General features: G+C 33.9%; 1 protein-coding gene and 1 long non-coding RNA gene across 2 annotated transcripts; both read left to right on the top strand.

Moving 5' to 3' along the window:
• The first annotated feature begins 233 nt into the window (after positions 1-233).
• Positions 234-3,787, top strand: LOC144432401 (uncharacterized). The gene is made up of 3 exons (XR_013480591.1): positions 234-601; positions 1,395-1,562; positions 1,959-3,787. It is a non-coding gene; the product is annotated as an uncharacterized LOC144432401 (long non-coding RNA).
• Positions 3,788-5,797: 2,010 nt separating this feature from the next.
• On the top strand, positions 5,798-16,254 carry LOC120333726 (uncharacterized). Its single transcript, XM_039401061.2, has one exon. It carries the CDS (start codon positions 7,687-7,689, stop codon positions 10,267-10,269), a length of 2,583 nt encoding a protein of 860 aa, XP_039256995.2. The 5' UTR covers positions 5,798-7,686; the 3' UTR covers positions 10,270-16,254.
• The last annotated feature ends 120 nt before the right edge of the window (positions 16,255-16,374 follow it).

Below are 16,374 nucleotides of genomic sequence, written 5' to 3'. Positions count from 1 at the left end.
TACACATTGGCTTAATTGGACACAATCATTCGAAAAATGAAAAACAACAAGAAAAAAACCTGAGTAACTACGGGATGTCACAATCCCCGTGGAATGATTAACAAACATGAAATAGGCTATAATCATACAAGAAAAAGAACGGCAAAACATGCGAAATAAACCATGGAATGCCACAATGACTTTGGAATAAAAAAAGATTGCTTTTAAATAAAACACAAGACAGATAAAAAACATCAACAAATCGAAAATACACCACGGAATGTCATGACCGACGCAACAGCGACATCTATAAAATGGTTATGCCTCGTTGAGTACGGAGCACAGCGAAATAGCGTTATGACTCAGCGTTCAGTCTACACCAAGATGGCGTACCCAGCAACGGGAGTTTGCTGCTAGGGTTGAATTTGTGGCTATTTTCTGTTAAAGCGATTGCTAGTAAATTATTGGCTCTACAGATTAGTGCAGAATGAATTATGAGATCTGCATACTTCGTGTCGATTGCACTGGGCTGAAAATAGTAAGGAAATACCAGGACACAATATGCAGACAGAAGAAAATGGCAAGTTTCAAAAAGATGGATGGATATAGAAAACAGCAGAAGGTAATGTTTTCAGATCAATGACAACTAGGCCTATAGGCATCAAGATATAGGCTTTTCAGTGCATGTTTGTAAGAATTATAACTACTGGATCGAATGTTATTAGGGAGGTTATTCCACAATTTAACACCAACGAATTTGATCGAGTTTTGAGTTCGTTTGGTGCTGAAGCGATTTACATAATATGAGCACCCGACAGAGGAACGCGTTTCATAAGAGTGAACGTTGCTCTGTTTTAAAAAATAGTTGGTGAAAGCAGAAGGGAGTTTTTGGCAGTGATGTTGGTGCATTATTTTCAATACCTCAATTTCATAAATATCTGCTAATTTAATAATTTTAAGACTATGATAAATAGGACTAAGTCGTGAAATATAACTGGCAGCAGAAATTGCACGAATTGCTCGGTTCTGAATAATTTCAATGCGGTGTAATAAGGTTTTATCAGCTGAACCCCAAGCAATTATGCCATACTGAATATGGCTTTGAAATAAGGAATAGTAAATCATGCGTAAGGTGGTAAGCGATGTGTATCTTCTAAGCTTGTATAGCATTCCAACAGACTTGGATAATTTAACGGCCAGGTTGGACAAGTGAATATCCCACTTCATTTTACTATCAATGTATATACCAAGATATTTAAAGGAATGGACATTTTCCAATTTTTTATTATCAATTTGGATTTCCAAAACATTTTTTGATTTGCATTGGTATGGAGATATTAACATAGATTTTGATTTTTCAATGTTTAGTGTTAATTTATTGGCTTTCATCCAACTTGACACTTTTGCAATTTCAGTATTTACTCTCAACTGAAGAACTGCACAAGATTTGTCGCTGTCAAGGAGATTAGTATCGTCAGCGAACAATTTGGAAAATAATGAAGAGCAATAAGTTATGTCGTTAATATATACGAGAAAAAGGAGAGGGCCCAAACAGCTACCTTGAGGAACTCCGTGCGTCACCGGTAAGGGAGAAGAACAGTATGATCCCACTTGAACATATTGAGATCTATTATTCAAATAACTAGAAATGAGTTTGTTTGCAATTCCCCGTATACCATAATGCCTCAACTTAGAAATCAGGATGTCATGATTCACAGTATCGAAAGCTTTCTTTAGATCTAGAAAAGTTGCACTGACATACTCCTTTCTTTCCAATTTATCATAGATATATGACACTGTATCTAAAATGGCATGTGATGTAGAATAATTGCTCTGAAAACCGAATTGATATTTATTTATTACATCATATTTAGTTAAAAAATTTGCTAGTCTTTTATGTAACAAACGCTCAAACATTTTATCAATTGCTGAGAGGATTGATATTGGTCTATAATTTGAAATTAATTTTTTATTTCCAGATTTGAAAAGAGGAATAACCCGGGCGGTTTTGAGAGATGAAGGAAAAATTCCAAGTAACAGCGAGGAATTGAAGAATCTTGAGAGACAAGGGGCAATTATATCCGCAACTAATTTGATGAAGCGCGCTGGGATGTTGTCTGGTCCTACAGCCTTCCTGTCGTTGAGATTTTGTATTTCGATTAAAATTTCATTCGCGGTGGATGAGCTCAAAAAGATGGATTGGCTCACACGATTGCGGAGAAAAGGTTCGAAGTTAGCTGTATCATTGGAAAACTTATCAGCCAGGCTGGACCCAATTGTTGAGAAGTATTTGTTAAATTCTGTTGCGATTAAAAGTTCATCTCTAGTTATACAACCGTTTTCAGTATTAATTTCATCAATTTTATGCTTCAATTTCTTTTTTGCATTTGTGATTTGGCCAACTATTTGCCATGTTGACCTGGGATTACCTTTGGTTGTAGCAATAAGATTTTGATAATAGATTTGTTTAGCTTTATCTATGGTTCTTGACAAAATATTTCTATATTGTTTAAAGTAAGAGCTCTGGGAACTGTTACCTTTCAAGAAGTGAGTTTTAAACATTTTATTTTTGTGTCGAATACAAGCGTTTAGCCCTTTGGTTAACCATGGTTTTAATTGTAACCTTTTCTGACGCCGAGAAAGTGGTCGAAGTGGGGCATGGCGATCAATTAGGTGAACAAATGACTTTATAAAGTTGTCAAAAACGCTATTAAAATTTTGGATATTTAAATTAATTCCAGCAAATTGATTAGCAAAAATTACCTCTGCATCACTACGAAAGCAATCGATTGAGAATGTTGACATGTCCCTTGACATTCTGCGATTGTATGTGTATGATGGTTTGATGCCTCTCAGACAGCACATGATCGGAAAATGGTCTGTGATGTCTGACAGAACTATGTGGGAATCTATTTTTAGGTTTCTGATATTTGTATATACATGATCAATGAGAGTTGCTGATGTACGGCTAACTCTAGTTGGGTCAGTGATTAGGGATGTGGCATTGTGTGAAATGAGCATATTGGCATAATTTGCAATATGAGCGTTACTAGGTGTTAAAAGTAAGTTGATGTTAAAATCTCCAATTATCAAAAATTGTTTGTTTGCCAATTTAGCGAGAGAAGTTTCCAACATGTCAGTAAAATGAGGAACATCATTTCGAGGGTGTCTATATATCACACCAACGATTAATTTATTGTCAGTACTGGCCAAAGTGATTTCGAACCATACATTCTCACAGTTCGGGTAATTAAGATTATAAATTGAAATTTCATTATAGGTAAGGTCGTCACGGATAAAAGCACCAGCACCACCGGCTTTGGTGGTAGAAGGCATGTGTATGAAACTATACCCATCCATATTAATATTAGAAACATTGTCACTTGATAATTTTGACTCGCTTATTGCTACTATATGGGGAGGAGATGGAAAATTGTTTAAAAGAGTTATCAAGTCATCAATATTTTTTTGTAGGGATCGAATATTTACATGGAAAATTATTAAGTCAGATAAAGATTGGATAGACTTTAAATTATGAACTTCTATATTACTGCACATTGTGACATCACTGGAAAAAACTAATTGAGAGTTACTAGAATTGGCCATTTAAGATGACAAAAGATAATTGCAATGTGATATAAGACAAGTAGCCATATTAAGGAAAACATAAATTTTTCCAAGAATACATTGTAAAGTGTACAAATTATGTTTAAGTGACCTACTTGATTAATGAAAGGTCAGCATCACTCTCAATATGGATGGTAGCAGTCATTGTGTTCTTTCTTATTAGTACCTTTCCATTGTGCGTCCATAGATATTTGTATCCGCACTTGGACAGTACACTACACACTTGGACACTAATGGACAGTTCCCCCACAGCTAATGGACCAGTAAAGTTCAAAATTTCAGTACCATACTTGTATATGCTTGAAGAGCATAGTGGGCTATTACTTCTAATATTTATTCTAAGGGTCCTTTTTTAGTTCATGAGAACACTTCTTTATAAAACATGGGATCACTTTTTAGCCAAACTCCGTACTCAGAAGAGGCCGTACTGATAGCGACATTTGTGTGTGTTTCAAGAATTGCTCTGTTATTAGTGGTGTAGTAATCCTGCACCACCATCTTGTTGAAGTGTTCGAGATGTTCATCAGGAAGCTAGGAAGTCGATCCTGAGAAACATCTTTTGATTGACATCTCTAGCCGCATACAGGCGTAACTTTTTGATCAAGTGTGTATCCGAAGAAGAAAAAGATTCTCGCAAACGCACATTAAAATAAACCGTTTCCGGGGTTTTGGTGCGATACCTCCCAATTAGGTCTTGGTCTATCATTTTAGTCGTAAAAAATCAATCGATCAACTACGCTATCTCCAGGATAGATGTTAATACCAATATTCCCTGCTTATCGACGTTTCTATGATGGACATGACGATGTTACCGCGAAAAGAGAATGTCCTAATTTTCGCGCAAATTAACGATTTGGCATTTGTGTGACCTGATAGCGCTCTTGGTCAACAGTCGCATTCATGACGGTATCTGTTTATCTCAATATTAATTCAGTAATTCCACTGGTGATAATGATGTGTAAGGCTGTAGGATTGGTCCGGATGCTAAGGTACAAAGCTAGTTATGGATTTATTTTGACTCCACGCGGACATGGTACCGTGCTGGTAGTCTATCAGTGTGCAGACGGACTGAATTTATTCCCGTTACAGCGTTACCGTACCGTACTTGAAAATAGATTTCGTACCGGTATCTACTAAACTCCTGCGAGTGAGCAAGCTTTCTATATGTCAAAATCAAAAATAGATATCGGTACCCGGTAGTACCGGTACCCTATTACTTCATTTTCCTAACTGAGTTTAGCGAACATGAGTGATTATTTTAGTATTTCTGTATTTTGAAGGAAAAGAGGAGTTGACCTTTTGCCTTTCTGGCCTTTATTCTTCATAAAATGGATTTTTGAATGAAGACAGCAGAGATGCGCTGCAAGTTTTTTTCCTGATAATTTGGCGTCGTTCAAACAAAAAGTTGCGGAATTTGTTATTTATAGTTTATTTTACAGCTAGTCTAAATTAAGCAACTTTTAGGGCTTTTGCAATTTTTTTTATATTAGGGCAATTTTTTTGCAAATAACGGCAATGCAATGTTTGAGACGAACTATACAAATCGGATGGAATACCAATGTGAATGTAACAAGGATTACGCAGTCAATATTACACGTCGAGCCTACAAAACTATGTGTTGTTTGTGTGAATCAAAGACTACTCAACAGTTCAAGTCTGCAAAGCAAAAATTTCACATCAAAATTTACGAAGGGTTTTATGAGTCGCAAACTTGAATATTCTGAGCGGAAAACTTTAAGATATCCCTTAGAACTCATGTATTGCATTGTTGAAGATGTAGATCGCTACAGCGAATTCGTACCTTGGTGCAAAAAAAGTAATGTTATATCAACGAAAGGACCAGTGAAGCGTGCAAAACTTGAAGTCGGGTTTGGTAAAATTACGGAGAAATACAATTCCACTGTTACCTGTGCAAAACCACATTTAGTGAAAGCGATCTGTACCGATGGATTGCTTTTTAATTCTTTACTATGCATATGGCATTTTACGCCAGGACGGACTAAAAATTCATGTGTCATTGATTTTCAGGTTTCTTTTGAATTCCGATCTCTTTTATATTCTCAACTAGCAAATATGGTTTTTAATGAGATTGTAAGAACTATGGTAAAAGCTTTTGAAAAAAGAGCTTATGAAATTCAAGCACTAAATAAAAAAGAAAATGATGACATTTTAAAACAAACTTTACCTTGATACGTAATAGCCCAAAAATAAGTTCAAACCTCCAATTATCGTAGCACATCAAAATAAATTAAAAAAAATTTAAGTTGTGTATATACATCTCCGAACAAGGCTTCAAATAAGATTCTACTGATAGGTTAAAAGTTATTTGTTTATGAAATAATTTGAATCATACTGTCACAGGCTAAACAGAATTTTTGGGTTAAACTTATTTATATTACCTACCCATGATGCCATAAATATTCAGATTACCTTCGATATCAAATCGGAAACATTCTGAGTATTCAAATTTCCAAACATAGCTTTTTATGTATCATTGAGGGCACGTCCAAAGTCTTATTAAGAGCTAAATAAAACTTCTTATGGAAAAAATTATTTATCCCAATATTGTATTATTTGTTACGTGTATTTTTCATGACGATGTCACGATTGCATCTGATGGAGTAATTGATTATAAATACCAGTGGTTGTTCAAAAAAATAATAATTTTTGGTTAATGTGTTTGTGATGTGAAATGTGTCTGATCTACACTGTCAGGAACTTGACTGTTTCTATTAACATATTATGTTATTTATTTTGTTAAAGATATTTCAACGATATTTTGTGAATAAGTAAGTTGATAACTTGTAAAATGTTTGAGAGAGAAAAAGTAAATGAAAGTGTTTCTATCAACGTTGAATTCAAGGTTGGCACAAGGGGAATTGAATAATATATTTGAGTCAGTTACGGGAGCTGATGAGCCGAATATCTGGGAATTTCCTAATTGTTTGAAAAATGTGTTTCTGCTTAACTCTACTATAAGGAAAAATATGCTTATTATAAACACTCAATAATCAGTCTCTTTTACTGATGTTTACAGTTATTTATGTTTTGTTTTGAGTAAGAAAAAAAATTGGCTTAGTAAGCTTTCATTCTTTAGTGTATTTTTTAAATTGCATGACTTTTTTCAGCTATATATCAAATTTGTTAATCAAATTGTAGGAAATTTTAATTGATTTAATATTTTATTTTAGGAAATTTTTTTGTGATATTTTATTTAAAATAAACTGAAAAAAACAAACTATGTCTCGAGGGGCACAAGGAATGCATATTCGAGCTCCATATAATATATTTGACGTTTTATTTTTGATGTTTACTACATCTGGGTTAACGCCGAAGTGAACTGTTTATAAGGGATATTATTTGGGATTTATAGCCTGTATATGCGGTATTATGCTAGGTCCATTTATATCATACTACTCAGATATAGCCAAAACAATAATTACAGTTTTCTGAAATCATAAAAAAAAAATTTTGACATTACTGGGAACTATTATTATAAAGAATATTTGGCGCTCCAGAAGTATGTGTACCAATATGGGGGGAACTAATTTTGTTCGCCTACTTTACATCAAGTTGTGTAAAGGGACGGAAACCTATGGGCAGGGCAGGGGGTATATTCACTTGGCTAATACAGACAGTCCCCGAACTGGTAATAGAACTAAAATAAGGAGAATCTGAATAAAATTATGGCCTAACCCTAAACTGTTACACACACTACGGGAGTACCGAATAATCTCATTATGGTTCTAAGTTTTCTGGGTATAGGTTTGATACTGGAACTTATTTCAGAACTATATAGGCTATTGCTTTTTGATATCTGGAGAAACTTTTTGTTTCTAACTTTTTTGCTCTTATCTCGAGGCTTTTATCAGCATATTTAAATGAGTGCTCATATTATGTGCTTTTAATTTATTAGTACAAATTAACTTATACTATACGTCTATTTGCATGTATTATTTCTATTTCAGATTACTAGTATGTCTTGTTTTAATTAATTATAATTACACACAAATTTGGCGTTAATTTACATCAATTGGTCTTGATATTAACTTCTGATGGAAATATAGTACAGCAAGAATTATGTTCCCTGCATCTCTGGGCCAAGGGCACCAGCCTATGAGCTTAAAAGCAATTGATGAAATTCCGCACCAAAAGCGTAAGAACATTTGCACTTTCATCGATTATTCAATCACATTGCAGGATGGTTATTGGGAGCTTTTAGTAACCGAGCTCGGATTTAACGAAACAGATAGTAAAAATTTTCTTCTTGCCTTCGCAAAAAAACAAAGTCCGACTGATAATTTGCTACGAGAATGTGGATACAGGAATTACAAAATTGTTACGCTGTCTCACGTATTAAAAAAGATTGGACTTGTTAAATTAGTGGCAGAAAATTTGGAAAACCTTGAAGAAATTAGTAGTCCGGTCTTGCCTAATGCGCAATATGGTTTCGGTGGAATGCATTTCTACGACAAACCACGGAGGCCTACGGAAAGTGACTCCTCAAGCTCGTCTCATTCTGGAGGTACGGACGTGGAAAAAATTGGCGGAATCGACACTACACATCATTCCTACGCTGATATTAAAAAAGGGACAAAAAACTTCGCTTCAGAAATGAAATTAGGTGCCGGGGCTTTTGGTAAAGTATATAAAGTCGTTCTAAAGAATACTGTATATGCGTGTAAAGTGTTAACAATGACAACGAACAACACCCATATGTCGTTGCGAGGTAAATACAAGGGGAACACTGATTTGAGGAATGAGTTACGTTATCTTGCGGATTATAGGCATCCACATATTGTCCCATTGTACGGCTGGTCTGTGGATGGTGACAATCCATGTTTAATTTATGAGTACATGAAAAATGGTTCGTTACAGGACTGTCTTCAGCGTTTGAGAGAAAAGGAATCTTTAAGTTGGTTAACAAGATTGAATGTCGCTTGTGGCGCAGCCAGGGGCCTTCGTTTTCTACATGAAGAAAAATCTAAACCTCTAATACATGGTGATATCAAAACTGCGAATATACTACTCGGAGACAGTTATCATGCGAAGCTCGGAGATTTTGGTCTTGCGAGAGAGGGTCCTAGCAGGCATAAGACAGGGAGTTATATTGATTTGGGTGATGAACACACCCCAGGTACAATTGGGTATCTTGCACCTGAGTACTTACAGAGTAAAAAATTATCTGTTGAAGTAGATACTTATGCGTTTGGTGTTGTATTACATGAGCTTTACACTGGTCGCAGAGCATTTGATCGAAATCAGAAAAGGGCTGTAACCTTGCTCAGAGACTATATGGATGATCTTGCGAATGGTTTGGGTAGAGGAGGTCTAGAAGGGGCAGAGGATCGTCTGTTTGAGCACCAATCTCCAGAGTTGGAGAGACTACCTCGAATTATTGCACTGAGATTCGTGAGATTGGCACTCGGTTGCTGTCACGAAAGACGTAACAAAAGGCCATCTATGTTGGCGATTTTAACAAGACTCGAAGCAATATGTGCTGATATTAAGATGTTACCCAAAGAGCAAGTTTCTGATACATCCTCTACCGACCTGACTCCGAATGCTTCAATTACTTCAAACAAACCCCAGTTGGGTAAACCCTCATCTCCGAATTTGCGTACAAACGATATGAGATACGACACTCGGAATTTAATTCCGGTGGAATCTGAGGATCCGTCTCTTGTAATGCCGTCACAAAATATTGAATCTTCAATTCCGCATAAAAATAGCGACATTTATGCCCCACCTGGAGTGGATGCTGTGAATGAAGCCCTAAAACAACTCGAGTTAAAAAACTCAATAAAATCGAATTCCGAGGCAAGGAGTTACACCCCTTCAAGAGAAAACAGCGTGTTTGAGAATCAAAAACCGAATCCTATACCATCTAGAGAAAACAGTGTTTTTGAGGGTTATACACCACAACCCCATATATCCATACCACAGTATTTTAGCAATGTAATGTACCACCACCCACACGCTGCCGCAGCTGTGCCAGTAAATTGGGACCCATCAGGGCATAATATGCTTCCAATTTCTCCAGTATTTTCAATGTGGCCTCCACAAATGCCTCATAATATACCAGTCCTGGGACCTTATTCACCCTACGTCTCTGGTCCAAGTTATCCAACGCAAGGAGCACAACAATATGGTCAAGTACCGTTTCCGAACACTCCAGATTTCCTGGGAATACCTTCTGGAATGGATCAAAACGATCCTTCAGATTCCAAACCTGGTAACACCCCCGTGTCCCCAAGCACCCCCGGCCTTGTTAGCACCCCAGAACCATTTGACAGCTTGGAGTTGAACCAACCTTTACATGTAACAACTGCTCAATCCCCTCAGGTATCCAACCCATTTACTAATTCAAACATAAATGGGGGTTATTCTAATTTACCCCCTTCGAACCCATTCCATATTTCAGGGGGTAATGACGCACACTTTTCTACCCCACAACAATATGATCAATTTTCTCCTACATCGAAACCAGAAGCGGAAAACAGCCATCAAAGGAGTTCCACATCTGCGGACAATGAGGGTATTTCCCCTCCCAGAACTTATAGTGTCAAAGTCAGCGGCCCGAAGGCAAGTTTGTTGGATAATCTTGACAATATAGAAGATGAAGACCTAAATTTATCCGTTTCTCACTATTTTAGTAAGTAAAAGAACTACAAGAATTGTCGTGGCCTAGTGGGTGAAGCGCTAGACTTAACTACGTTGGTATCATATGTAATAATCACAGGTTTGAATCCCACGCCATCCACTTTACTCAGGATATAAGAAGTTGGGTACACAATGCCGAACCAGCCTGAAAGAATAGAATGTTATATATTCTCGAATTTCGGTGGCTACTTATGTGAGTCCTTGTCAGATCGAATAGAGTGAATACGAACCATACAAATAGTTGTCTCACTTTATATAATTTGAGAATTGATTTTGCGAAGGTCGGGCTGGGCCTATTTCTGGGTGGAAACAATTGACTTCACCTGACAATTTTACTGATATGTCTGCAATTTGAATCTTCATAATACACAGGTTCTTTATGGTACAACAGACTGACTTGTTACATGCTGAGAATTTATTTTATTCTCACTAATATCAGAACAGTTTTAAACGTAAAAATTTTTCAGTTTTGAAAGATTTTTTAAAAATTGGATGGTTCGGTAATCATAATAATCGTTCTACCTAAAAACTTCTGGGTCACAATTTGTTGGTATGAGATATTCCCTTTTCACTGTTGATTCTTATTACCGTTATCGGTATGTATATTTTCTACTTTAAAGTTTTGCAACCTGCCTATTCCTTGTTCTTATTTTACTTTGCTTTTTACCCCTTATTGCAGTTATTGCCTTATGTTGATACACTTTTATTTGCCTTTTCATTGAGGGTATGTTTTTTTCGTGGATATACAGTTTCGTTTTATCATTTTATGTTCCTTGCCGCTTCACTCATACACATAGGCATTGTCTTCGAAATTGACAATACTTTTCTTTTACTTATGCCTATGTTTTTTCGCAGTACATAATAACAATTTTTATTTTTTTTATTTTTGAAGTTTTTTTTAGCATACATAGTTGCATAGTCTTAATTAGCGATATATATTTCTAATATTAATTGTGGTATTATAAAATAACAAGATATATGGATAACTTAAGCGTGCTTGATGAAATAAAAACAGTGTTTGAATGAATTAAAATAAAACCTGAGATTATAGGTGAAATATCATATCACATAGGTCAGTGGTTCTCAAACTTTATAAGCCGCGCCCCTTTTTAGAATTTGTCAAGTCTCGTGCCCCACCTCAAAAATAACTACGGTATTTATTAATAAGCTACAAATAACAGATAGTAAGGCGAAAGTAAGTTTTATTAAAAAACAAATAAAATATATGTGAATGGAATGTAAATGATGAAATAAATGAAAAGTTTCGAGATGTAAATATCCAAAATAAGGCGGGTAAGATCAAATCTAACAAATATTTTTATTTTTAATTAGTTTCACGCCCCCTCAAAAAATTGTCTACGACCCACCGTTTGAAAACCACTGGTTCAGAGATTTTAAACGGATTAACAAGCTTAAAAAAAGCAAGAATAATTTGATATTCAGTTTCGTATTGTATTTTGAAGACTACTGTTGCATTTTCAATTTTAATTTCAATGGTTTTGCGCAAGACAGTCGCCCATGTTATTCTAGGATAGGTATGATTGAATAGCTTGGCAGATTATACTCTACTCTTTTTGTCGCATGATTGCTCAATTTATGGAAAAACTGGTAGTTATTTACGGATGAATCAATTTTTTTTGCAATTCTCAATGGGTGATTTATGTCGTATAAATGCTAATAATGTATTAAAATTTATGTTATTGACTAAGTATGTATTTATAGCCTAACCTTGGAAACAAATTGTATTTATTTTTTATGTCTGATATACATTGGTATTACAACATGCTGTTGACAGTTGATATTTATCACATTATAAAATCGACACATTATAAGGTTTCCTGGCATTTACTTCTCACAATATACCAAGTATGGTCCATACTTCTCTTACACCATATATCAATATCCCCATGCAAGATCGATGATAATACGATTATGAATTCAAGCCAAATGTGACCTGTCAAAAGACTATATACCATTAATATAATACCAATGTGCATAAGGTCAAGCCGGCTATTTTTATAGTCTTTTGTCAGTAAAACGAACTTAATCAAAGAGTCGTTTCAATGTGACCTATGTGTTGGAGACATGCCTGTTTAGATTATTCAAATTTTTAGTCACTCAGGTCATTTCAAGTATATTTAAATTCGTTATTATAATTGGTGATTTGAATCCCACTAAATATGTATAATTTCCAATTCCGAATTTTTTCCTAAATGATATTTTAAAATATGGAATATGTAAATAAGGTCATGTTATACGGAAAGCACATAAAAGTCAATCTACAGTCTATTCAATGAGTTTATTTGAAAATGAAAATGTATTTTATAAAGGTTAAAAAATTTTATTAAAGCATTTTTGGCCATATTGTGAAACTCTTTGAATACACAATACGATAATTTTTCAAAGGGGATTATTTTGAAATCAAGAATTTGTAACTACCGATATTGAATCTATTTATACTTAGCATACTGATTTGCTGTGTGCATCTCTGGTTAGGGAAAAGTGACATATATATTCTAAACATGTATGGAATAGTAGTTCAACAAAAATAGAAAAAAAATGAAAATTTTGTCTTGTTAGTTTTACCTGCTTATCTGTGCCCAATACATATAAGAATAAACAAATTCAAAAGATATTTTATGATTTTTTTTGCCACTGATATATCTTCCAATTAGATATATTAATTGATCGTTTGGCCAACAAAATAGTTATATAATTTGACAATAATTGGGTTTTTTATTACAGTATTTATACAGTTAAGTATGAAAAATTAGCGTAAAAATAAAATATGATTAAATGCATATTTAGAAGTTTTTTTTAGAATATAGCTAATTTGCTAAAATTCACGTTTTGATCATTCATTATAACAGAACTATTCATTGCCAGGAATAAATAACCAAAATAAAATAATTTACTATTCTAAATTTTGTTTTGTTAACCGTAGAATACCTATCGAATATATTCTAAATTGAGGCATCTTCAACAGAGAAATTCACACAAAATTTTCATTTAGTAATGCAGAATATTTGAGATAACATTGTTCTATATCTATTTTTTACAATGTCAGTTCTTGTAATATAGATATTACCATTCAAAATGTAATCAATTTGCTATTAATATTTGACTAATTTTGGGAATGCCCTTCTTGTATCATATCAAAAATTTCTATGGCACCAAAATATTTTTGTCAGGGCTTTCCAAGAATATTAGGTTATTTTATGTCTAATAATTTTAATATGAATAAATATCATTCGTTTAATATTTATTTGAAGAAACATTCTAATAATTATGATTCCATTCCACTTGAAATATACAGTGCTTGAAATGATTGAAATTATAATCTTGAATAGAATAGTATTTATATTTGGAAATACCAGTGGACTTTCCCATACAATGGGAATTGAAAATCAAAATTGTGGTTCTTAAAATGGAAATACATTTTATTCAAAACAAGACTTCCCTCTCTGTAATTCATTCAAATGTGTTTAATATGATTATTTGAATAAAAATATCAAAATTAAAATTTGTAAAAAGGCAAATTATGCTTAGTCATTTATTGTGTTAAAATCCTAATCTTACGCTGGCACAGAATATAATTGGCAATGTATTTATAGATCATGTCAAAATTGACAAGATAGTGATTACTCAACGGTATTATTTCTACGGATCCACATTTTTAATAATTCAATGAAATTTTTATATAAATTTTCATTTCAACTAAATTTAAAGGGTTCCATTACATTTGAACCCACGTACATTTGAACCCATGACAATTGCACCTGTATGCTATTGCACCTATGGAATTTTTTTTGTTTCACGGATAGTTAAACCCATACTAACCCTAACCCATGGGTTTTAGCACCCGCATATAGATTGAACCTGTGGATATACGCATGGGTTCAAATGTACATGGGTTCAAATGTACGGTCACCAATTTAAAGTATTGATTGGTTGTTTGTTGATGTAAAACATCATACACACTTGTAAGTCGATGATGCAAATTTTGCCAACTTTTCGAATTGCTGTACCAGGATTCCTCAGCCAAATGTATTGTTTGGAAGTAAGAAAGCACAGGCTAAATGTGGCTGTTCACCACATGGAAGATTGCAAAGTACCCTTTTGAGCAATTGATGCTTATTATTGCTCCCGCTGCTATTAAACCGTCTAGCTCATTTCCCCTTTTTCATAGTTCATCAGTACAATAAAATAATCATCAGTACAATAAAATAATTGATAAAAATAGCCACATACATAGACATAGTAGTTGTTTATATATTTTAGGCGTTTATATTTTTATAACCGGCATATCTTCAGAAATAGTTAGTTTGAAAAAATAGAAATTTTAAAGTTTTTCCTAAACTGTTATTTTGAAATGTCCAAAATCATGGAAAGTTTTTTTCATACATTTTTTCAATTATTTGCTCTTACTGCTTAAATATGGTTTACAATGAGCTAAGTTATGTTAACATGATTAAGTTGTTGTATTGAAATCAGTTTCCTATGGTAGGTTTCGAAAAAGATATCGTCAAATTTCAAGTATGTATTATACTTGTTTTATGTTTGTTTACACTCATGCATCAGAAATAAAATCCAATATTACCGTATATTAGGGTATCTGGTCATAAGGCGTTCTCTTGTTTTCGGTGTTAAAACGTGTGATGTGACTCACCATTATGTTGGGACATTAATACCTATGACACAGATGCATTGCTTCCTATTATATTGATATATATGGCCTGCATATTAATTGATTTTGAATTACAGCTTTTTATTGCTTTCTAAATTTCTTTTCTGTTTAGACATTGGTTACACAAACTGGTTTTTATCAATAATTATTTGGATTTTTATTTAGACTTTTCTGATAATGGCTTGGGTAATAATTGCTTAGTATGTTTGTGATATTACCAGCATGAACAGCTGGTCTGTGAATTTGTTACTGTGTCGCGTGACTATTTAAATAGGGTGATGAAATTCATATAATATAGTGTACAAAGCAAGAGCATTCATGTGATTTCTTGTGATGTATTTCTTTCAAACGCATCAAATTTATGAAAATTTGTTGATCAACTTTTTCGATTTTAAATATTCAAACTCATCAGGGAACAGGGGTTACACTGATAAAACTACATATCATTTAACACGTTCACATATTTTGTATCCATGGGTATATGTTGATAAGCCCCATGTCTTAATTAGAAACTTTCAGCAAAAACAGTTCAAATCATTTACAATTTAATTCTCTTCCGATTATTCGAATTATTTCACCCATCATATCATATTAGTGAGAATATCTTGACATATAGGCTGATTTGCATATAAGCCAACCCCCTAAAAGCGGCCCTAAGACGGTGAATTTATAAATATTTGCATATCAGCTGACCCTACAAATCGTATCACGTCGTACGAGTTGTAGCTGTTAAATTAGCATAATGTCATTTCGTTTCAGTGTGAGTTATGCGCATATAAGCCGTCTCCTTAGTTTGGCATTTTTTTAAGTTTCTAGCTTTAAACTCGGCTTATATGCCAAGATATGCGGTAAGTTTATTTAGATTTTCCATGAAGGCATCACAAGCAAATAAAAAAATGCATACATTTTTTTTCTGAAAATATTTGTTCAAAGTAACAAATCAGAATGTAAAGACAATAATCCGAAGCGAAATCCGTAAAAAAGACAAAACTCAAAGTTTCTTCTTTATCACTGAACGTTGTCTGTCAAGTATTTTGCATTGAGTTTTGCAGTGATTTTCCCACCCTACCTTGTCGACTTTTTAATGCGTCAATTATTGCTTTTGTTACTACTTATTGTGTTGGAAATCATATTATATAAACAAGCGTGGGCCATATAATAATTTCCTTTGACATGTTTTTACATCAGACTTAGTTTCTACTCGTCATGTCTGTATCCTGAATTCTAGTAATGAGTATTAATGCTTTATGCATTGTTTAGCATTGTGTGTAAGATGACTACAGTCTTCAGATCTGCTTCAAATTTTTTAAAAGGTAGTTCAAGTGTGCTTCATGGCATGGCTATAAAATAGTTTGATATATAATTAAGTAATTTTTAAACTATGTTTTCATTTTTCTCCCAAAAAAATTTGCTCAAAG

Source organism: Styela clava, chromosome 15, assembly GCF_964204865.1.
Source record: "Styela clava chromosome 15, kaStyClav1.hap1.2, whole genome shotgun sequence".
Classification (NCBI taxonomy): domain Eukaryota; kingdom Metazoa; phylum Chordata; class Ascidiacea; order Stolidobranchia; family Styelidae; genus Styela; species Styela clava.
The sequence above is the reverse complement of the archived record's forward strand: the minus strand, read 5'-3'. Positions and strand labels throughout refer to the sequence as shown.